A 24,458-nucleotide genomic window follows, 5' to 3' on the forward strand; every position below is an offset into this window, starting at 1 on the left:
CTTATTATCAATAATGTATGTGATTTACAACTTTATTATTACTTGCTTATAAAGTTGTTATAAAATAGATGGCACTGGTCACAGCTATGCAAACCTTAACACTTATAAATTTAATGTATTTCTAGAGTAGCTTTATATCAGAAATAGCACATGATTCTGTAAAAACCCTGTTAAAGTAATCATTTTACTTGTTGACTTAGGCAAAGTATATGGAATTATGTCCCCAAAACAAGCGTCCTGTTTTTGGGTGGTGAAAGATCTTGTTAATGTTACCCTCCATGATGTCTGTGAAGCAGACTGCTTGTGTTTAAAGAATATAGTTTATGAAATGTTAAAATCCCCATGCCTTAAACTATATACCTTACTATATTTCCTGCAGATTGGGTGTCAGTTTCTCTAACCTTTTATTTCTAATGGACTATGGTTAATTTTTAAGTAGTTTGACTTAAAATGGAAATCTATATATAATACAATCATTTTTCTAAATCTAGTCTCTATAGAAGCTGAAATTCATCATCATCCTTCAAAATGCAATGGAAGGTACCACGGACTATGTCTCAGCTGGCACTCAGGACATTCTTGGAACCACAGAAAGCCAGGCTCTTGGAACACCACCGGAGAAGAAAAGGACCATTACTTGGACTTGGAGGTGAATACAGAGTGGTTTGGACACCACACCTTCGGAAGCAGTGGCTCCATTTACCTGCTGTTCAGTGCCTTGCAAAGCAAAGGAATCTATTAGATGCTCAGCCACCTCAGCTGGGAGTCCTCCAGAAACGATGGGAGCAGGATATTTTACCCAAGAGGGTTTTTTCTTCCAGTGCCACATCCCAAGAAACTCCATCGGAAAAAAAGGAAGAGCCAGATCCTCTACAAGACAAGTCTATTAGTCTTTATCAACGATTTAAGAAAACATTTAGACAATATGGAAAAGTCTTAATTCCTGTGCATCTAATAACTTCTGGTATTTGGTTTGGAACATTTTACTATGCAGCTATAAAGTAAGTCTTTGCTTAGTTGACTGCTTAGTTTTATCACAATGTTAATCTTCTTGTTTATACTGATAGCCTTAAATAGTTTTTATTTTATTATCTATACATATGTATGTGTGGGGGCAAGCATGTGGAGGTCAGAGGAAAACTTGCGAGAGTGAGTTCTCTCCTTCCACCTTGTGTGCCCAAGACTGAGCTCATGTCAGGTTTGGAGGTGGGCACCTGTACCCACCAACCATCTCACTGGCCCTTAATTTCTTTTTAAGATTGATTTTGTTTCAGATATGCTTGTATATCTGTGTGAATGCAGGTGCCCATAGAGGCCAAAGGCATCAGACTCCTCTAGAGCTGGAGTTACAGGTGTTGTGAGCTGCCCTGTGTGGGTGAAAGGAACAAAACTCTGGTCCTGTGCAAGAACAGCATACAGTATTACCCACTGAGCTCTTTCCAACCCTTCTCTCTCTCATGCCTTGATAGAGGAAAACTAACTTGCAGCTGTTTTCACATTTTATTGAGAATATCTAACACTTGTTTATGGGCACAGGTGCTTTGCTCAGTTTTTAACTGCCATCTTCATTTACTCCTTAACCAAATACAGTAAGTGGTGCAGTTCTTTGCATTTATGAATATGGAAACAGTTTAGGGGGAGGGAAATAAACTAATTCAGCTGATGAGAGGTAGAGCTTACACTGAAACTGAGTAGGTTTGTTTGGTCTTGGAGCCATCTCCTGGTCTCATTGCTGACAGCTTTGCATGTTTAGGAGGACTCAGAAGTGAGGTCATTGTTGTTTTATTTATTGTTGGGTGGATGGGTAGACCCATGCATGTGGACTTCAGAAGATAACTTGCAGGAGTCACTTCTCTCCTTCTGCCATGTGGGTCCCAGGAATGAACTCGGATTGGCAGGCTTGGCAGTGAACACCTTAACCCTCCAAGCCATCTCACCAGCCCAAGTACTAGGTTTTAGAATTGAACAGAACCTTGAGTTCTATTGTTACATGTTTCTATGGTGTTTGTACATGTAAAAAGCTACTTGTTTTGGTGGGGGTATGGAAATTTGTGGAAAATTCACAGGTTATCTTTTGCCAGAGCCTAGCTAACATGAATTCATCACAGTCTGAGACTGATTATTCGCTCTGATTCATAGCATGGTAAGACATTTTGTTCTGGGCAGAAGTGAGACTGGTGGGCCTACCCTCTGGTGTTGGTTTAAAAAAAAAAATAAAGTGTTAAAAGGCAGGAATTGGAACAAAAAGATGCATTGAAAGGTGAGGTGTATTCATCACCCTGCTAGAAAGTGGGGAACCTTACTGCTGCCCTCAGAGGCTACATGCTTTGACCTGAGGAATGGTCTAGTCATGGGAAGCCACTCGTTTACTCTTCTAATCAAAGTCCATTGATTATTAATGCATGGGTGTGTATAATGATTTGGTGTTAAGGCATTAACAAAATAAACCAGATATTTATATGGAGTTCACCCCTTGGCAGAAAAGCTGATGAGCCTGCTGAATGGAAAATACTGTTACCCAAATTTTAGGGTCAAATCCTGGACCTAGGCTTACCCTCCTTTAATACTCTAAAAGACAAGTAATGGTAAATAGCAGAGAAAGCTGATTTATTCAGTATGACCAATATGGGTCCAGTCGTGACCAGCCGCAAACACAGGCCTGAGTCCATCTTTGTGGTACTGATGTAAGGCTTAGGTTTAACTAGAAGACAACAGGTAGGCATAACTAATCATTCCTGGTCAAAGTGTGGTCTCATCCATCACTGTCCATCGTCTAGGTTCACATCTGTTCTTCAGAGTCAACAAGCTCCCCCTTTGGCTGGCCTCCAGGGCTCTAGCATTTTCCTTCAGCAATGACTCTTGAGGCAATTCCAGTCCTTGGGGACCACTGTCTCAACAGTCTGATAGCTGAATGCAGGAGGACAACTGTCTTCCTTTAAGTACCTTTCCTCCTGCCAAGATAGGTCAATGTCTGTCCCAAGATGGTAGGAAATGGAGTGTTCTTCCTGGGGAACAAGAGGTTGGGGTATTCTTCGATGAAGTTCTAGACAGGTTAAGTATGTAATTAGTGCTATTCTGTTTCTTTGCATTATATTTTTTGTTAAAGACATTTTCTGCATGTGTTTAACATTTGTAAAAGTCCTCAGAACTGCCCTATTTTTTGACAGAAGGTATTCAGTTCTTACAGCCATTTAGTCCTGCCATCTGGTATGTTGCTTTAGACATATTACATTTTCTTTTTTTGAGCCACTTGAAGATTCTTGTGATTCAGTATTGTCAAAATTCACATTTTCTCCCAGTTGTTTCTGTTCTCCGGGAATACCTTATGTCTTTAGTTAATTGAATATGAGGTTCCTGTTTGGCCTATTGTAGCATTTATCCAATTATTCTTTATCAATAAAAGCTTGAAAATCAGATTTTAAGGTAAGAACCTGAATGAGCAGAGAAGCAACCAGTGACATCCTCTCTCTCCTTCTTCAGTCCAGAGGCAGGGATCCTCTCTCAGCCCTGCCTTACTACTTCCTGTCTGTCCTCTAGATTCTCTGTGTTAATCTTGGTTAACTCCACCCTCTGACTCTAAGCAAGCTTTATTGTCAAAACATAATCAAAATGTACGTTTCCCTCTTTATTTATATAAAAAAGTGAAGGCTTTAACTAACATAGTAAAACTATATACAATAACTCTATACAAATATGTACATGTAAGAATTATATTAACAATGTCCAGTCCATTTATTTGCATTTGGCAAATTCAGAGAAAATATTCCATTATCTATCCTATCTTGGTGAGTCCAAAGTGTTGTACCTAATTCACTTTCTATCCTAACTTGTATTTACCAACCCAAAATTATCTTTTTTTTTTTTTTTAATTAGTTCAAGTTAGGGAACAAGTTTGTTTCACATGTAAGTCCCTTCTCCCTCTCCTCACCCCAACATACTCCCCACCCCATCTACTCACCACTCCCCAGGCAGGGTAGGGCCCTCAACGGGGGCTCTGCAAAGTCCGCCAATCTTCCTGTGCTGGGCCTGGGCCCCCAAAACTATCTTTTTAAACCGTAAAACACTTTCTTAGATAAACAATTTAAGCTTTTTTTTTTCTTTTTGGTTTTTCGAGACAGGGTTTCTCTGTGTAACAGTTCTGGCTGTCCTGAAACTTGCTCAGTAGATCAGGCTGGCCTCGAAGTCACAGAGATCCACCTACACCTCTTTTGTGAGTTTCTTTTCTGAATTTGTTAACGAGGGAAACTAACTAACTAGTCTTCAGCCCCATCAGAAACTCAGGAAGTTTACCAGAGTAAACAGAAGGTGCAGAGCAAACAACTTCCAAAACTATAGAAATAACAGAGACATCTGGCTGTCTGGATAGTCACCCAAGTTTCCTCTGTAGTGTTGGGGCATTCATCTTTGACTTACAGGCCTGCAATCTAGAATGTCTGACAGACTTTTCTGTGAAGCAGGGATTTTGAAGGACTGTCCTACCTTGTCTTGGCAAAGTTGGGCAGTCACTTTTCTTTTGTGTCCTGCTTGTTCAGTTTGGAGAGCATACTGTCAGCAGTTGAGGCAAGGACAGTTTCTTGCCCACATGGCTAGCTTTGCCACATTGAAAGCAAACTCCATAGAAGGTTCTCCAATACCCTCATCCTTGTGTGAAGTAAATTGGTGTAGCCAGGAGCAGACATTTCTCACTGTCATGTTTAAAAGCCTTATGTTACTAAAACATTTTAAACACAATATTCTGTAGGTCTCTGAAGTTTTTTAAGATCATCCGTCTATTCAAAATATATGTTTTATCTTGAAAACATACCTAGCATGACAAGTTAGATTGTAATAGGTGACTAACAAATAACTTGCATGTCTTTATTATCCTAAATAATTTGTAATAATAACTTTCAAAAACAACCTTAAATTTGTATCAGTATACAAAAAATCTTAGAGCAGAAACATATATACAGTATAACAAAACTAACCTCAAATTTGTATCAACATACAAAATCCATACCAATGTAAAATATTTAAGACTAGTAATTGCTGTTTTGGCTTAAAAGTAGATTCAATAATCCATCCTTCTATTGTTTCTATGTCCATCCCCTTTTTCTTTTCAGAATGAGATCTCTGAATTTAATCTTTTTTGCTTAGTTCCCTACCTGACTATGACCAATAACAACTTACAACCAACCCCTGTAAATGATAAAAAAAAAAAAATTCATAACCCACTGAGAGACCAAAAAACCATCCACCCCCATTTCTTCAGAATGTGGGCATTGTATTTTCTAGATTGCTTCCTGTTATCTGGGGACAATAGGATCTTTAGGGGGACCCTGAGAAAATTGGGACAGTGGTCAAGTCCTGGGAGAGCTAGCCTTATTATTTTTTTTGTTTAGTGTGATGGGAAAGCGTAGAACTTATCTGAAGTCTTGGCTAGAGTAGTCTTTGAGACTGGACCATCTTAGCTAGCAGCTTTGAAGTTGTTCTGAATACAGAATTTCGAAGAAACTGCAACAGAGGCATTCTGAGAGGCTACTTGTCTTTATTGGTTTTTGGTCCTTTTGTTCTGAAAATATACAAACTTTTAAAGGTGACATATATATCTGCATTAAGACAAGTATGGAATTGTGGTGTATAAAAAATCAGTTAAAGATGATTTTGTTTCATGTTTGAGCAGATAGAAGGCATCTGTTAACTTTATAAGTCTGTTTGGATTGCATAACTAAACTGTAATATATTTATCCATGCCATATGAAAGAATGGCATGTAATAAGTCATGAGGAGTCTGTAGCCAAGAAAATTTGTCTCATCCAGTTTTTGAGCTGTTCCCATATTGAAGGATCAGCATATATGTCACCTATGTTGTCCTTTTGGCTTTTTCCCTCATGTCTATAGCCAAGATCCTCAGGAGGTCTCCCCCAGTCAAATCTGATCTCCATTAACTTGAAAGGAATCCATAGCTTTTCATTTCCTGTTGAAACAAAAGCACAATCTCTTTCCCCAATGCAACACATTTTCCGACTTCCATTCTGAAGTTAAGACATCTTTAAAATACATGGGTTGGTTTACTTTAGCAGTTTCCATAATCAAATGTCTCTCAGTGGCTATTGTTGTTTGTTCATTAGCATTTAAAAAATTCAAAGTCAACAAAGTACCATACCAGATCCAGACACCCTGTGTGTTTCCTATCTTTGCGGCTTTTTTAAAAATACTACTTTACTCTTTCTTTAGAGACTTTATTATTTTTAAACTATTTTTTTATGGCAGTCCATATTTTCTTTCCTTTCTCCAGCACCTAAAGCACCTTTTTAAGCATGCTGTACCTTTTTAGAGGTTTGTGGAGTTTTTTGTTTGTTTGTATCTGGACTTGCCTTTCTGCATGTCTTCAGCCTTCTGAACCAAGTCTTAAACATCTAGGCTACTGCAACATAGCTCTAGTGACTGGCTTCACCTTCCTTGGTACCCAGGAGCCTAGCCTCATGCCATGATACTGGCAGGAACCATATTTACCACCACAGCTCTAGGAAGTTTCTAAGTCCATGCTGTGGGTGGGCATTTCTACCTGATCTTCTGCCACCTAGTGGCACACTTCTCTGCTGCTCGGAAACCTCATTCAAGTACTTGTAACAGGCTCTTAAAAGAGCCACTCCTCTGTATGCTGCTAGCACTGAAAAGTTTCCATAGTCACCAGGAAACTTTCCCAGGCCTTATGTGAATATACATTGACAGACAATGGGTGCCATTTGTAGCATTTATATAATTATTCTTTATCAATTAAAACTTGGGAGTCATATATTGGGATAAAACCTTAATGATCAGAGAAGCCACCAGTGACCTCTCCTCTCCCCTTCTTCAATCCAAAAGGGCTGAGATCCTCTCTCAGCCTCGCCTTATATTTCCTGTCTCCTATGTCCTCAGTCCTCCAAATCCTCTATGGTTAATTTTGGTCAGCTAGTGGCTAGCTCCACCCTCTGATTCCAAGCAAGCGTTATTGTCGAAACATGATCAAAATGTCACACAAATTAAAAAGAATTTCTTCTTTTTAATTCTCTTTGCTTCTTTGATAAATTATGTTATTGAAAAAACAGACCCTAAATACTCTGGAGATAATTATACTTCAGATTTCTTTAGTTCACTTAAAGCATCATGAGTGATTCTGTCGACCCTGTGAATACATAAACTTGTCTTTCCCCTTTTTCTGTAAAATGCTGTGTCAGAATATAGAGGTAAGACTGCCTGAGTTAAAGTCACACACCTTGGGCATCCCAGCTTGGCCCAGGACTTTTGGTCAACATGGACTCTGATGCCCAGACCACCACTTACTGCCCATCATGACAGCCTGTCTTAATGGGTACAGATTATAAATGATTGAAAGTTCACATATTTGAGTGGATGGCCTAACCACCACTAATACTTAGAAAATATCCTTGTCGACAGAAGAAAACAGAATTGGTATGTGTTCCAATGGGAATAGTTTACTATCGGGTTGAATTGGTTGTATTAAGCTCTAGTTTTCCATCTAGCTAACAAAAACATTGTAGTTCTTTCAAGAGTGTTCTAACTGGAAAACACTCTCTTCCTTGTTGGTCACTTTACTATTAAAAGAAAGGGAGAAAATACTGTTTCTGGAGGGATGGACATTGGTATCACCGTTGTATTTCTGACTTAGTTACTCCTACAACCTGAAAGCAAAATCTCTTTCTGTATTTAGCTAAGCAGCAATGTTCTGGAGCCCTTAATGTATTTATTTCAGACAGAGCTAAATTATGCTAATGGGTGTGTTTTATACTGAGCTTCCTGACTGCTGCTGTCTGGCAGAAGGTGGCAGAGATCTGTGTTCTCCAAGCATAAGTATTCTGTATAGTCACATATGGCTCAGTAACAACTCTGTTGTCCCTGCTTTCAGATGTGTGTCCATAGACTCGGCTTCCTAATCATCCAGATCACTCTCCACCACAGCTCTGCTGATGTTTACTGTGCTTCCTCTAGATAGTGAATGTTCTTTAGACTTTGTTGAACTGTCTGTAAACTGACAATTAGTAAACACGCATTCCTGCCAGGCCAGAGAGTGGCAAACACTGGATCTTCTGGTTTGATTCAGATTCTTATCTTTATGACAAAAGTTTTCTTATTTTCTTATTTGGTCAAATTTTGTCTTTACTTATTGTGTTAAATGTATAGATTTTATGTGCTGGGTTTATTTGGAACTAAGAAATAATGAAATAATTTCATAATCATCTTTGTGCTAGAAGATTAAACTAGTTTGTTATGATATAATGTTACTTTAAAGACTTACTCAATTAAAAGGCTAAGTCTGATACTGAGACTTTAATAGGATTTTATTGGTGTCTTAAAAGAAAATTGAATATGCAGACAAATGGTAGTATATTGAACTCCTGTTTGATTTTGAAATTTACCTTTTTAAAATAGTTCTTTATGCCATTCTAATTTTTTTTTAAATGCTAGCTAGTCTTCCTGAGTAATGATTAGTGGTATCTACTCAGTACTCCCAGCTGGCTTAGTGTCAGAAAAGTCACTTTTTCCCCAGTTAACCCAATTATTTTTATACTAAAAATAAATAGTATACAACTATCCTAGTATGTCCAGATAGTTCCCTTTCTTAATGACAAGGGAAAGAGACAGTTATAATGGAGCAACCTGAGGACTGTGCCTTAGTAGTTAAAAGGCACACTTTGAAATGTTAGGGATGGGACAAGGGATAGAAAGGGATGCTATATATTGCTGCCATAGGCTAAGCCAGACAGCTCAACCTGTGAGGCATCCCTGTAGGAGAATATTTAACCCGAATTTCCTCATGAGAAAACAATCCCTTTCCCAAATTGAGTACTTGTTATCCTGGACATGTAAAAATCTCCATAACTTCTTCCCACCTAGAGGTTCTTAAAGTCTCCAGGAAGAAGGAGACTGCAAAGAGGAAAGGCGAAGAGTATTAAAATTACAGATTTTATGCTCAAACACTTTTTTGTATTAACCATATACTACTGTGTGTTAAATTTCCTGAATGTGATAATTACAAGTTTGTGTGGATGATTCCATTTCCTGATACAGCTATATAGAGGTATAATCAGGAAAAATTAGAATGATGTGGTATAATAAAATGAGGAAACTACAATTACAGAAGTCAAGACTTATCACTTTGGGGATTTTTCTGCCTTCCAAGAATCTGTTGCAACTTTTTGTAATTATGCTTTACCTTATTATCAAATAATTACTATTACAAATATTCTTTATCTAATAAGCAATAAAAGCATGCTTTTAGAGTTGTTGGTTTTATCAAGCCCACAGAATCCTTCATTCTTTGCCTAATAGCATAGAAGTGATATTGATGAAGTTTTAAAGGTAAGAATTTAAGGTCCTGAAATGTGAGTTGAAGTGTTCTAAGGAAAATGGTATTTGGGTGAGGAGATGAAGATCAAATAAACAGTTCTGCCCCTGCTCTCCTGGTTAACTTAAAGCCATTACTTTGACTATAATAAAAGTGTCTGCTTTTTAAATAGACTAATTTGAATGGCTATGTGAGGTAAAGGATAACAGTACTACTTATGTACTGAACTTCAAGAAAGGTGTGAAGGTTAAATGAAATGAAAGCTTCAGTAACACAGAATACACAATCAGCTAGCTGCTTGCTTTTTTTGTGGTGGTGGTTTGGTTCAGTTTGGGTTTGTTTGTGTTTATTACTGTTGTTTTGCTTTTTGAGATAAGGACCTCCCTATGTAGCCCAGGCTGGCCTCCAATTCTTGAGCCCACAGCTTTAGCCTCCTGAGTAAATAACATTTAATATATATTATGCCATGTGGTCTATGTTTTCAGATAATGTCCTGAAAATACTGTCCTTAAAGGGTTGCTTATACCTGACTAAATTTTGTTTCTTTTTCAGAGGAGTGAATGTCATCCCTTTCCTAGAGTTCATTGGATTACCTGACAGTGTAGTAGACATTCTGAAAAACTCCCAAAGTGGAAATGCCCTGACAGCATATGCCATGTTTAAGGTGGGTTCCTCGAACACCCAACAACCTACACACTCCCTGTAAAACTCACATTGAGCTGTGAATTTTATATATGTATATGGATAATTTAAATATCCTAGTTCACATTTTATATTTCTAATGAACAACAAGTACAAGAATAAAACTATGGCTTTAGGAAGCAGTGCCTTAAAAATAGGTAAGCTGCTGGGCATTGGTGGTGCACACCTTTAATCCCAGCACTCGGGAGGCAGAGGCAGGTGGATCTCTGAGTTCGAGGCCAGCCTGGTCTCCAGAGCGAGTGCCATGATAGGCTCCAAAGCTACACAGAGAAACCCTGTCTCAAAAAACCAAAAAAAAGGTAAGTCATAATCTGCCATGCTCAGGCGTCCTCCTGCCCTGACTTGTTACTGAAATCTAGCATTTGTTTTATTGCTTATAATAGTTATCCTTCCTTAGCAAATGGGATTGTGAAGGCCCAAGTCAAACTGTTTTGTGTGACACACTTCAGGCTTAGTTCTTAAATGTTCTCATTTTAGAGGGTCTGTCATTACTCAGGGTGTACACAGTGTTGCCTTTATATAAAGTTTCTGTACCCAAATGCCTTTATTGTAGAAGGGAAGTCTCATTGTATATCATAGAATTTAGCTATATTAATCTCATTTTTCATTTGAAAATGCAAGATTCTATGATTATCTATATCCAAATAAAATGAAAAATTTGAGAAAATAGGTGTTTAATGATGTTGTAAAAAAGTACATAGAATAATGACTTATAGTATTATTCAGAAGTAGTATTTGAGATCTGAGATCCCAGGTAGTTTTTCTCAAAGCTTAATTGCTGTCTTTTTCTTGCATTAAATTCATAGTGCTTTATAGCTATGGTAGGTTAAATTTAACCATCATACATCAGAGTACATGGTGGTAGTTTAAGTCATTTTTTTCTGACTCCTTCATAGTATCTGATTTAAGTGTGTGTGTTTTTTTTTTATGTACTTATGAACTCCCAGGAATTCAGAGGCCTGTGTTTGTTTTTGCAATCTCTGGTGTACTATTAGGTGCATTAGTGCTTAGCATATTTGGAAATCTACAAACCCTGTGGATCACCCCCTCCCCCCCGTCCCGTCCCTCTGTAGGGTGAGAAATGGAGTATGTGCCTCAAGTAGAACAGCAGAGATGCCTTCTTCCTTAAGGCAAAGCTCCAAAGTGAGGTATGATAGACATAAGGAAAGAGTGCTGGCAGCCAGCTGGGTACACATGAGCGCTCCCTCAAATGCCCTTTCACATGCACTATGGTTTGCTCAGATTTAGCCAGCTCTGACTCCATGCCAGGTGCCATGCCAGGGACCAGGAATTCATTGATTAAAGAAAACACTGTTGGACCAGGTATAGTGGAGCACACCTTTAGTTCCAGCATTTGGGAAATAGGAAGCGGCTCTCTGAATTCAAGACCAACCTGATCTACCTGGTCTACATGATAAGTTCCAAGACAGTGAAACCTCTTTTTTTTAAAGGGGGAGAGGGAGACGACACTGGCAAGTACCTCCCAAATAGAGAATATATTCTAGGGAGTAAGACTGGGTGGGTCATGGGGAATTGGAGAAACAGAAAAGGAGGGGTTGAAAATACTCAAACATGCATGCACACACACACGTGTGTGCATAAGAACATATATATGGCATATGTATATTTAAATTATACTAAATGTTGTTGAATATTAAGAAGAAAGAATATATACTGGACAGTGGTGGCACATACCTTGAATCCCAGCATTCTAGAGGCAGACACAGGCAGATCACTGTGAGTTTGAGGACAGCCAGAGTTACACGGAGAAACTAGTCTCAAAAGAGGAGGATGTTAAGAGCACTTGATGGTCAGTTCTATAGGGTCCCAGTACCCTCCTCCTTTGACCTCTGTGGGTACTAGGCACACATGCAGTGTGCAGGCAAAACACTCATACACATAAAATAAATATCTTAAGGATAAATCAGATAGGGAGGTGTTTGGTGTGTGTTAGTTTTTTTTGTTATTGTTCACACCCCCACCACTATAACCCCAGCCCTCCCAGATTGCAGATTTAGATGGGAGGTGCCCTGAGCAGTTAATAGATTAATCTTGGAGCTGAGTTGGGATGGGGGTCCCAGCAGAGGAAGTCTTGAGGACTACAGGATGCTAAATGGTAGAGGGCTAGCTAGGAGCCATTATGGCTAGAATGAGCAAGAGAGGCAGAAAGTCTGTCCACATCAAGTGTGTTACAAGAAAACTATTAGTAACTTTAAGTATTGACCTCAAATTCCTGCAGCTGCTATATTGAGAATAGGTCGGGGTAAAAACCAAGGCATCAGATGTCTGCACCCTAGGGGTAGCCAGAGAGGCAGTCAGAAGCAATTGGATAGTGGATATGTTTTAAAGAAACTAATGGGCTTTCCTAACAATATGCATACAAATTATGTTAAAGAAACGGATTAAGAGCTATTCATTTTGGCCTGAGTAGCTGGAAGAACAAAGTTGCCATTTCCTGTGGTGAGTAAAATTTTGGGAGAAGCAGGTCTGGGTGGGACAGTTGAGTTCAGTGACTTTGTGCATACTGACTTTTAAAATGGAGTCGGATGTGCAATTTTAAATGATTTAGGTAATTCGCTATATGGATACTTGAATTCAGGGAAGGGGTTCAATATGGAGATGTAAATTAAGAATTCTTAATATATAGATGGCGTCAAAAGCATGAACCTGGACAGACCATCTTAGAGTGGGCCCAGGCTGTTCACAGGTTAATGGTGTGGTCTCACAGGGGCTATTAAAACTAAATTAACAAGAGCAGGTTGGTGGGAATAAAGAACAATTTCAAGAATGGAGGGAACATAGGAGTTACTTTCCAAATGTTTCCATTCTAATGTGCCTACTTGGCCACTTGGTACCATGTGGCCATTTGCTTTTGCAAAGCCCTTCCACTGCTTCAGGTCTCTTGGTTTTTGTCCTTGCTTTTCTGATAGAATAAAGGGCTGTAGTGAGATGGTGACAGGCATGCAGAAAGAGTTAAAGGGAGATATATGTGAGAGTGGAGCAAAAGTGAGTCCAGCCAGGAAGCAGCTGACTCTTGCCCAGCCTCCTGCTGTTTGAACTCTGGCTGCATTTTAGCTCCAGGTATGTAGTCCATGGCAGAGATTTTAGGGCACCTATGTTACTGTATTGCTGTTAGCAGAATCTCGGTCTGCAGGCCTCTCCCCACACTCATTGGCATTCATTAGGGTGTCAGTACATCTTTGTGTCTGTGATAACCCTGAAATCCTAAGTAATATGGTCTGAGGACAGACATTTTAAAATAAGTCTGCAGAAAAAGTATCCCTTGTTAGAAAGACAATGATAGGATATTGTTTTCTCTCTCAGACAGAGTAGTGTATGCTGATGATTACCAAAAACTTCCAGTTCCAGCTTAATTCTGTTTGTAGTCATAATCAGGTGTTGATCTGCCTCTTCACTTTGTTTTCCTTCCCTCAAGATTGCAACACCTGCCCGCTACACAGTGACCTTGGGAGGAACGTCCTTTACTGTGAAGTATTTGAGAAGTCATGGCTACATGTCAACCCCACCACCTGTCAAGGAGTATTTGCAGGACAGAATGGAAGAGACTAAGGAGCTCATCACAGAGAAAATGGAGGAGACGAAGGATAGACTTACTGAAAAATTACAAGAAACCAAAGAAAAAGTTTCTTTTAAGAAAAAAGTAGAATAAGGGTGCCTTATGTAAGATGTTACAGAAAACCCCATACTTTAACCCTCTGGAGACTCTGGGCAAAGAACATGTTCTGATTTTTTTTTTTTTTTTTTTTTGGTTACTTGCCTAAATGTATCAGTCCTCTGAGGGTTAAGGAACAAAGATTGGTTTTGTTTTTAAGTAACAGTGGGGGGGTGGGGAATCAATGTTTTTCAAAATGAAATGACCCCAGTATAAAAATTAGTTGCAGCAATAAGCAGTAGCTAATGTCCCAAAAGTCAGGGTTCCTGTTCCATCTCCTCAGAATCAAATTTGCTTCATGCTCTCTAACACCTGCAGTGTGTGTACTGGGCAATCCACTCCTAGAGTGACAGTCACTAAGTGCCCACTTCTGTGGCGATGAACTTAACTGTTCAGACTCTGGGTGAGAGACTGGAGAAGTTACCTACCAGTTAACATGTGACCTTATTTCAAGGAGGTTGTATAAATCTAGTCTTATATTTATAAGTAACATATATTGGTTATGTGATGAAATGGACCCTGTAAAATGGTTTTTAACTGGAGCTTGTCAAAAATCACATTTTTAAAGCAAATTCTTTTTCAAACTTGACTGTGCATGGTGGTTGGACACTTGAACTGTCAGACTTTCTTATAGCTCACTTCTGTCTTTAGCTAACCTATGGAGGACAGTGAAAGTTTTATATAAACTTTGTTATTGAAATCACATGTATCAGCAACTCAAGTTGACTGTTCTTAACTACATCAGGCTTTGAAAGACCGCTGCTGCTTTTGACAGGAGCGAGTCTAACTGTGTACTTGAGAGTGGAAGCTCATGGTGGGGCCTGTGGAAGACAAGTGGGCAGTGCACCTGGCTTCGTCTCAGATCTCTCCTACTACTTCAACCCTGGTGGGATTTTGGTCCTTATATCCCTGGTCAGAGGCCTGTCTGTCATGGGTACCAATAGAATTGTGCTTAATATTTCTCATATTGGAAGGGAAAATTACTGCTTAAATATTGGGCTTGATTGTTTACAGCATGTAATGAATCAGTGGCTGTCAGGCAAGTCCCATGCCTGTAGAGTGTCTGTTTGTGTGGGGTCTTTCCTTCAGGTCTAACCCTTGGTTGACACTGGAGCAAGAAATGGCCTCTTTAGGGGCCTTGGTTTTGACTTGCCATCAGGAGAATGTCATATAGCTATCCTATGCAGTCCCTGCTTCATGACAGGATTTATGGCAAATGCATGAGTTAGCCAGATTTAGAGAATGAGGGGATAACTTCACATTTGAAACACCCAGGCATTATACTGAAACACTTTAGTGAAAATGCTATGCTTGGAGTCTTCTGGGTTGGAAGAATTATAGAGGGGATTTGTCACGGGTCTCTGCTCCTTTGTTCGTTGGCAGCATGATTAATCTGAGGCAGAGTTCAGTGCATTGCTACAAATTGATGGCATACTTTCAGATATAATCAGGACAACACACTTTAGCATGCTTATTAAACAGTAAGATACTAAATACTGATGTACTAACATTTCTCCCCTTTGAAACAACCAAGAATGTCATGCTAAATGTGGGGATATATAGAATTCTTTCTCCTAAAATCTTTTACCTGTCTTAGTGTGTAGGACATATCATCTAGTGGAGGTAATTTGAGAGCTTTTAAGACATTGCTATTAATCATGAGGCTGCAATTTTCTTGTCCTGAGTGGATATCTTCTGCCAAGTCATTCAAGTCTTACCACCATCCAGTTTTATGAATTGTTTCTCCCCGATTACAGCAAATGAGGAGCTACCTGTATGTGCTTTTAAATCCAGTGAAAAAGTCTCTAAGATTTGAGAAGTTGTAGTGTTACATTTGGCATCAGAGATGTCATAAGATACTGTTGCCAATATTATCCTTAAAGCAAGCAACAATCAACTTGTAGGAGGCCCTGCAATGTGTTTAATAGCAGACAGCAGTAACACATCAACTTAAATTATCAAAATGTATAATATAGGTTTTGTATATGCTGAACTGCATTTTATTTACATCTGATCTTGCATTTCTGTTAGCTGCAAGGGAAATCAGGAAACTCCATGTCTGGTGTGCACATTTATCCTTTTGAAAGATAAGTTGGTGTCATGAATGAAGCTGTGACTGATATTTATTTTTTTTAATGGACAGAAAACATTTGCCTAGCAAATTAATAAGTTCAAATGAAAATGGATTAGGTAAGAGGTTTGGTTTGTTAAAGAGTAAGATGAAAACCAGCCTTTTAAAGTATTACATCTTATTGAGAGCCTTTTGTGCATAATAGGTTGCTGTTTGGATTTCACCAAAGAGAAAAGTATGTATATTAGGATTAGCCTTCTCCTCATAGTGAAATAATAAAACTAAGAGTTCAAATATTCCTGAGTTTTCCATTGTAAATTCGCCTCCATCTTCTCATTCACAGATGAAAGAGCAAAGCTCTTTATGTTTGGGGTGAGCTGCAGCTGGACAGCTGTCTTGTTTCTGTGGTCTTAGACCATAGTTCTAGGAATCTCAAGCATCTTTATAGTATGGGCAGAAGTAGTGTTGGAAGAAAATGAAGCTATATTTTAGACACATTGGGCTTCTTTTAATGTCCTTTGCACTGGGTTCAAGTCTTCAGTATTTCATAACTGCTTCAAATATAAACCAAGCTAATCTTTCTGAGTTCCTTTTGAAATAGAGAATTTTTGCAGTACACACACGCATTTTGTTGTTGTTGCTGTTGTTAAAGGGCTCCTAAAAAGAGGTTGTTGTAGAATTAGAGGAACAATATATTCTTGGTAGCTACAGTTCATTTGCTGAAATACTGTTTCAGATTTTCAAAACTGAGTCTCCATAAGACCTAAAATAAGGTAAATTTAAGTGTTCCAGCGTTCTTTCTGACCTACTTAAGTACCCTTCTTTCATCCACTTACTTGTTGGCATTAAGAGCTCACTGCTTAGTTTACCAAGGGACATGGTGTCAGATTCATCCAGGCGTTGGCCCCATATCTGATTAACACATGAGTATATGTGGAGGGAGTTGTGGGTCTCTGAATTGGAAATTTGCAGAACAGGAGTGGGGAAGGCAGTGAGAAGAGTGTCCCTCATCCATTCTTCAAATAAGAACTGTGCTTTGTCTCCACTGGCCCATGTGCATATTATTTGCCAATTTAGTATTAAGTAGAGTTTCCATGAGGAAGGAAGGAAGGAAGGAAGGAAGGAAGGAAGGAAGGAAGGAAGGAAGGAAGGAAGGAAGGAAGGAAAGAAAAAGAGGTCATATACCCAAAGGACAGCAAAGTCCTCATCCTTCCTGGTAATTGGAATGGTCAAAGGGTTACTCCTTTCCCAGAATTTCTCTTTCTCCATGAACTTTGGTATGGCCCTTGTAAGACAACTTTCTCTTAAATTGTGAGTTTCTCACAGTTAAATGCTGAGGTAGGCTCACTGGATTAATTTTTTCCCTCAGATTTTTTTTTCTTTGTGACTTCTATGTCCTTTGTTCATTCTGAGTAGTCAAAACAAGTTTTTGATTGCCCTGCATCTCCAGGATTGAGCTTTGAAAATTAAGGTGTATTCTTCCCTATTCATCACTAATAGTCACAAACAGAAATTACAGATCCTAATTATTCTCTGGCAATTATTTGGTCATTTAGATAAGACTGATCTCTTAGTAGGAAAAATGCATCCTGATTTTAGAGCCCTTGAGGGCAGAGTAGGACATGGTTTATTCTGAGGATTTGCTTGAATGGCCTTGATGGGAGGTAGATTCACTCAATATGGCTTCTTACAGAGTGAGCTATGGGGGAGGGCATCATGCTGTTTTCTCTGGGAAGTCAGCCTAAAGGACAAACCCTGCATAGTGAGAAGAGTATGACTCCCTGCCACAGCCTGCTTCCTGCATCTTAGTTTTCCTCAAAGTAGAGATTAGCTGGACCCTTTCTTTTCCTCCTTTTCCACCTCCCTTTGTCTAGCCTTTTCTGTCTTAAATTGTGACTGATTTAAATGTTGGCAAACACTGATAGGAGGACACATGGGCAGGGCATGTGCTCCGTGCAAGTCTACCAGCAAGTCTGGGAAGCACAGTTCTTGGTCAGGTCAGTGTGCACAACACTGGCCTTCTTCTGGGGACCCAAAGCATCCAGCTGCAGCATCCGATGGACCCAGCAGTTTCTACAGCAACAACATTGAAACCTAATTTTATCCTTATTGTTTTAATAAGATGAAATTTCCCATGTTAATCCATCCATACACATAGTAAAAGGTACTTTCTGCCATATTTTGACAATTCCATAAAGATTCTACACAAAATAATGGCAATTCCATATCATCCTTTTCCAATTAAATGTTAACTCTTAACCCTGGATTTGATTTTAGGAAAGGCAGCAGTGTTTATATGAACTTAGTTTCAGCTGTTGCCTTGTTTGCACCTCTGCGTGCTAGATTGGAGATTTTATGAAAAGCATATTTTTACTCATTTGAATCCATACTTCCTTAGAATTCATTGCTTTATTTCTCTCATACAATGGGTGCTGGGCATCCTTACCTGCTTGGTATTCTGCCACGACAGTGTGATATAGGGGCTCTGTTGCCCAGGTCTTCAGACAACATATACATTCTGTTACCTTGGTGAAGCAGAGGCAAGTTATAGGAGACACACAGCTTATATATTCTGTACTTCTTTTAACCAGTAACAAACAGGTGTGCGTTGCCCCAAAGTAAAAAAAAAAAAGTCAAATATGTCCACAAACCTAATAGTATTTGTTGAGCAAGCTAGACCATTCATTAGTTGCACTGATGAATGATTGTAGCTTTTACCTTTGTTTAGGCTTAGAGAACTGTAGAATTTAACACTGGTAAGTCTTGTTAGGACATTGAAGCCATGTTTTGGTTGAAGAAAAAAAAAAAAAAACTTGTGTCTGAAGTTCAGCCAGTCATTACTCATGTGGTCCCTTTCTCCTATGGCAGGTACTTAAGTGTGCCAGGTCACACTCTTGATTAAAGGAAAGTAAAAGTCAAGTCAGTTCATTACATTTGCCAGTATTACATAGCTTGCCTCTTCTGCTGATACCTTTCTTTTGGCTTTTAACCTTGTAACTTAACTTCTTTTAGGCTCTACTCTGTTCGTCTTTTTAGAGTGATCTGAAAGGGAGACAGTTAAACTGTCGTGTGAACTTATTAGAGCTTTGTTTTCCCCTTATCTGGGCTGGGCTTGGGGGTGGGGAAGCTAAAGCTCCAGTCTTACTCTGTCCTCTGTCACCATCTAGTGAAGTCGCCTTAGCAAAGCCTTCATGTTGCAATTTTCACACACCTAAATCCACATTTGAAAACTTAGTTTTTCTTCCAGTCATATAATACCTTTTGCCTTTTCCTAATGACCACATTTGAAAACAATGAAGGAAAACCTCAATCAAGCCTAGATTTTATACATTAAGTATAAATAGTAATGTAAACTATTTCATACATCAGAGACCACTTGGCCTCAAGAAATTTTCTGATTGTCTCCTTGGTTCAAATGAGTTCACCTTTTCCTTCCTGCCCATGTATAGTACTAGACAGTGGTCCTGGTGTCCGAACCTGTGACAGTGCCATACTTGAAGGTAGCTGAGACTGATTTTTCCATTTAATTGCTGCCAATTTCTAGAAGCTCTGAAGCCATCAGAAACTGCTATTTTTGGTGCAGTGAAGTTCAAGATATCCTTAGGAAATATGAGGTTTCACCAAAATCGAGTGCTTGCCCTCTCTGAATCCCATGAAAAAGAAGGGTAAAAGCCTATCAGTCATTTGTTAAGAGGACAGATTTCCTGTGAGGTATTCTCAGCACCATAAAATGAAAACAAAACTCCAGGCACTCCCACACAACTGTGTGCAGCAAAGTAAGTGTGTTCTTCACTGCCTTGGCAGATGGGTGCCTTATGTGCAAGTAACAGCCTCCACAGGACCTGCAGCTAGAAGATAGTGTGACTAATATGCCCATACCTTCAAGTTGGACAGCAAAAGCAATAGGACCTAGCTAGCAAGCAGCTGCCACTTCATGTGAACACTGAGGGTGTGGTGGGCTGCTGTCTTAGGTGGTCCCTTGTCTTTAGCTCTGCTTGGCTGAAACAATTGTACATGCTTTATAGATGGGAGTTTGGAACTAGTTTCAGCCAGGGACATTAATTACCTGAGGTGAGCTCTTGAACCACCTAAAGTCTGCTGGGCCCAAGGTCTGATCTGCTCTTTGCCGTATGTAGGAAATGTTTATAAAACCAAGTCACCTCGGAACCCCACACCAAAGATGCTGTGGCAAATAGTATGTCCCAACTTATCTCAGGGTAGTGCGAGATTCTCAGCACATGGGAACCAAGTTGGGCTGGTGGCCCCTGGAAGAGTGAGGTGGCCTGGCTGTGCTTGGGCTTTTGACATGCTTGCTGTTTGGTTTTGTGCTCACAAATGGTTGGTAACTAAAGAAATACTAAGTGAGAACATGTTGGACAGGTTAAATTATACGAGCCAACAAATGTAAAACTGCAGTGTTTAAGGTTAAGGGAATTCCTGACATCAAAGGCAAGAATTTGGGGGTGTGGTTTTAGTGCTCACTGTTGCAGGCACAGTATTAGAACCAGCTTTTGGTCTTCATGCCTTTTTTTTTTTTTTTTTTTTTTTTAGAAGTGAGAGTAAAGCAGAGCAAATCAAATTTGCATTTCTGGGGCAAAAGTTAATGTCTTGACAGAAATACAGCATTTAAAACTGAATTTCCAAATACAAAGGCTTGCCTTTGGGGCTGCTGTTTCCACTATGCATTTTAATTAGAATATGTATAAGTCAACCAGATCAAAACAGTACAGTGAGGGAAATCTAACTTGTTTTCAGTAGCAGGTTTCTTCTAAACTATTAATGCAAGTATTGTCACAGAGAAGCAGAGTTGGTCTTTTCACTCAAAGAAGGCTCAGGGAGGGGGGGGGAGGAGGGAGAGGGAACTGGGATTGGAATGTAAAAAATAAATTAATAAAAAAAATGTTTAAAAAAAAAGCCCAGGGTGAGTTGCTGTCTGAAAGGTCTGTGTTTTCTGCATCAGGCCTTACCAGAAGACTTCAGAGCTTGCTAAATCCTCAGACCTGGGCAGAAGAATGCGACAAGGCATTCTTCCATTGTGAGTGGAGTCTTCAAGGGCTCAGCCTTCCTGTTGTGTCAGCACCTGTTGCTCAGCAATGCCTCCTGGCGTCCTCCTGCTTCCCCTGCAGCAGCTCGAGAACCACCTGGGTTAGACTTTTTGAGAGGAACTCAAATCTCTAGAACTGAGGTGATCAGTATCAGTGGCAGAAGGAAGGGAGAGCCTAGCACCTGACCTCATTTGCTCACACTAGTGTTGGGCTTGGGAGATCTGGGCACAGATGAGCTACTGCACTGATAATTTCTCTGAGAGCAGTGTGGTCTGCTGGTGACTAAGGATGAGAGTCCCTTTCTTTGCTTAAGTTTTATAATCCCCTCACCAAAATAACCTCTCTGAATCTACGATGGACAGTACAACTAAAATTTGGGCCCACACACTTATTCCAGTAAGATCTTGAATTTTTTTTCCATTTGTTTATTACAAATTTACAGAAATAGAAAAATAAATCTTTGTACTATCATGCTAAATCACTTATTCTCATTGTTTGGTGGGTTGTATGGGATTTGTGCATACATGTGTCATCTAGAATCCACACTTACTCAGAGCACAGACAAAATCCTCTCCTCTCAGTGTAGAACATAGACCATCTGAAGGCCTCTACTGTCAGGGAATCCTAAGCTTGCGGTGTGACTGTCATTCAAAGCCCTGATGGGGTCAGATGTTCTCAGGAACAAGTTCTGAATGTTCCATGTTAGAACTCAGAATTGAGAATTCTGTGATTCGATCTATCCAGGTTTACAGCACACAAGGAAAGCCTTTTAAAAAGTCAGCCACCAGCCCATGACTGAAGGCCAAGCTTGACAGTTTAAGTTGCATTCTTGGAACTTAACTTGGTGGAGGATGGAGGGAACCGACTCAAGAAGGTTGTCCTCACCACACACCAGCTGTGGCACATGTGCACATATGTGTGTGCACACACACTCATAGAAATATTTTTCTTGAGTCAGTAACTTAAGAATGCTTAGCAGTATCCTTTGGGCTGCGGTAAAAAAAAAAAAAAAAAAAAAGTATTTTTCTGAGATTGATCATACATCAGTCTTCTGTTACTTGCATGTCGTAGCTGAAAGATGAACAAACAAAACCCCAGGGAACAGGTATTTGTCACTGATTATTTTAATGATTTTGTGCTATGATTTGACCATGGCATTAAGAACAAGCAGAAAACCTGATTTCATAACTAACAAACAGCACTTGTGCAACATCTTTCATCAAAAGTATTGCAATTACAGACCTGAGGTCTAAACTGCATCGCCACCTGGGCAAAAGATGCAGGTGGATGACAGTTGTGAGTCATTTCCTGTATATAACCAGGAATTATGGTAAAGAGTAAGCATGTGGTTGTTTAAACACAAAGGGACTCTTTGACTTCTGATTATCATAGCTCACAAAGATCAGAAGATGCAAATACAGTTGTACTTTTTTTAGTAGATTGCTTTATAATAAAAATTAAATGAACTAAATGTTGTGGATAGTGTTGTATATATTTTTAAAACAACGTTAAACTCAGCAAGGATATTGGTTGAAACAGATTTTTGAAAGGAAAGCACTGCAGATAGAACCAGCATCACTGAGAGGGATGATCAGCCAGGGCCGGGTCTGCGGGAAGCAGTCTGGCTGGTCAAACATCTCACTTGTGAGTCCACAACATTATGGTGCTCAAAGTGCCCATTTTCTGACAGCAACTGAGCCTCAGCTCTTGACCTCGGGAATCCTGAGGGTGTGCCCTGCAGTAGACAGACATTTAAGTTGGTCTTGGATAGGACTTAGGAGGTATCCACTGTCATTTTTACCCAGCTCTTGCAGGGAAGTGTTAAAGAGGACCAAATTGGCATTAAGAGTTGCACATTAAGAATAATTAGTAATAGCTTAGAGCAATTTTTCCCTGACTTTCAAAGTCAGAGCACATACCACAGAATAAATAAATAAGCATGGAATTACTCAAATATCACCTGGTGACATACCGGATTAGATTGGATGCCAGCATTCCATGGATTGCCTTTATGGATAGCACTTAGTATCCATGGTGGTTTTAATGGACACCAAGGCTTCCCTAGAGGGGGGGAGGGAGAGGAGGAGGACAAAGAGGAGGAGGTGGTGGAGGAGGAGAAGAAGAAAGAAGACGATGATACTAGAAGGAGGAGAAGAAAGAAAAGACTAGGAGGAGGGGAAGAAAGGAAGGAGGAGGAGAAGGAGAAGGGGGAGAAGAAGAAAGGAGGAGGAAGAGGAGAAGAAGAAGAAGAAGAAGAAGAAGAAGAAGAAGAAGAAGAAGAAGAAGAAGAAGAAGAAGAAGAAGAAGGAAGAAGAAGAAGAAGATGATGATGATGAAACGAAGGAACTTTAAAACTTTAAAGTGCCAAAGCCATAATCAGACACTACAAACTAAACTGGAGCTGGAAGAGACAAGTGTGACTTTTCATGCAGCCTAACATAATTGTTTTAGAGGTCAAGACCACCACAGAACACAATAGGAATGGACCTATGGGTCTGTACTCAGCTGATGGGCAATTCTCTAATGACAATCCAAAACATTTTCCCTACCCTAACCTTCCCCAATCTGTTTTCTGAGGCGCACACTCCCTACAAATTCCAGACAGTCCATTGGCTCCGTAGCTTCCATTTATAAGACAAGGCACAGAGAAACATGGGACACAAATGGTCACAAGTGCCCTGAGGCTGAACAGCCAGCCTCTGCTGTAGGTTACTCACTTTCCTGACACCATGGGTGTCATCAAAGGTTTGCACATCCCACTGAGGCCTGACACTGATACTACAGGGAGAGAGAAGACCTGCAACAGAGCAAGTTGAAAACAACCCCCCCCCCCAACTAAAACTGGTCTATTTCTAAAGGGATTAAAATAAAAACATCTTAGAAACTGCTAAAGTGTTTCAGAGCAAAGGTGCAACTAGTTCCTATGTGTGTGCTGATCATAAGCTGCCGCCTGCTTGTTCAGACTTCATTCCATGGTGTTAAAATATTTCATAGGAAAATAAACTACATAGACTCTCTGTGTGTAACCATTTGCAAGTTTCCAAAAGGTGGAGTACATAGGCATTCATAAGTTCTATGGCATTTCTGGTAAAACAAGTATCTATACAACATATTACAGTATTAATTTCTTGTTCTACCCATTGGGTAGAGTATGTGCATATATTCAATGTATATACAGCACCTTACAAATAAAAGCAAAGAGTTGAAGAAGCACCATTTCAAGTGAGGCACAACAAAGGTGAACATTGTACACTGGGGCTGGGGTCCTACATGTGACATCAGAACAGGAGGCACCTCAGCTGCTTAGAGATGGACTTGCAGAGCAAGGGACCAAAAGATGATGTGTGCACCCACATCATCTGTCTAGGCTAACCTTGTCATGTGACACTACCTCCAGCATACCTAGGGACAAAGATGTTCCTTACTCAGCAAGATGTCCCTGTGCTCCAATATCAGCTTTGTGCAACATCCAGCTAGCAGACCCAGCTATAAAATGACATCTTTATTCCTAAAACCCATGGACTATGGGAGACTGAGAGTGCTATTGTGATTTGTCCACATCTCCAAGGACTGTGAACAGCTACTGGCAACCATACAGCAGGGTTTGTTGGAGTCAGTACAATCTAAGGAAACCAT

At 39.7% G+C, this 24,458-nt stretch overlaps 1 protein-coding gene across 2 annotated transcripts in view; it reads left to right on the plus strand.

Moving 5' to 3' along the window:
• Fam210a (family with sequence similarity 210 member A) overlaps positions 1-18,589 on the plus strand; it is a 32,293-nt gene extending 13,704 nt beyond the window's left edge. For both annotated transcript variants that reach the window (XM_027402668.2, XM_027402669.2), the window contains exons 2-4: positions 492-1,001; positions 9,884-9,995; positions 13,470-18,589. In XM_027402668.2, the coding sequence (XP_027258469.1) occupies positions 529-1,001; positions 9,884-9,995; positions 13,470-13,703 (819 nt within the window). In that variant the 5' untranslated portion in view covers positions 492-528 and the 3' untranslated portion in view covers positions 13,704-18,589. The remainder of the gene's footprint in view (positions 1-491; positions 1,002-9,883; positions 9,996-13,469) is intronic.
• The last annotated feature ends 5,869 nt before the right edge of the window (positions 18,590-24,458 follow it).

The sequence above is a fragment of the Cricetulus griseus genome, chromosome 2 (assembly GCF_003668045.3).
Source record: "Cricetulus griseus strain 17A/GY chromosome 2, alternate assembly CriGri-PICRH-1.0, whole genome shotgun sequence".
Lineage (NCBI taxonomy): Eukaryota > Metazoa > Chordata > Mammalia > Rodentia > Cricetidae > Cricetulus > Cricetulus griseus.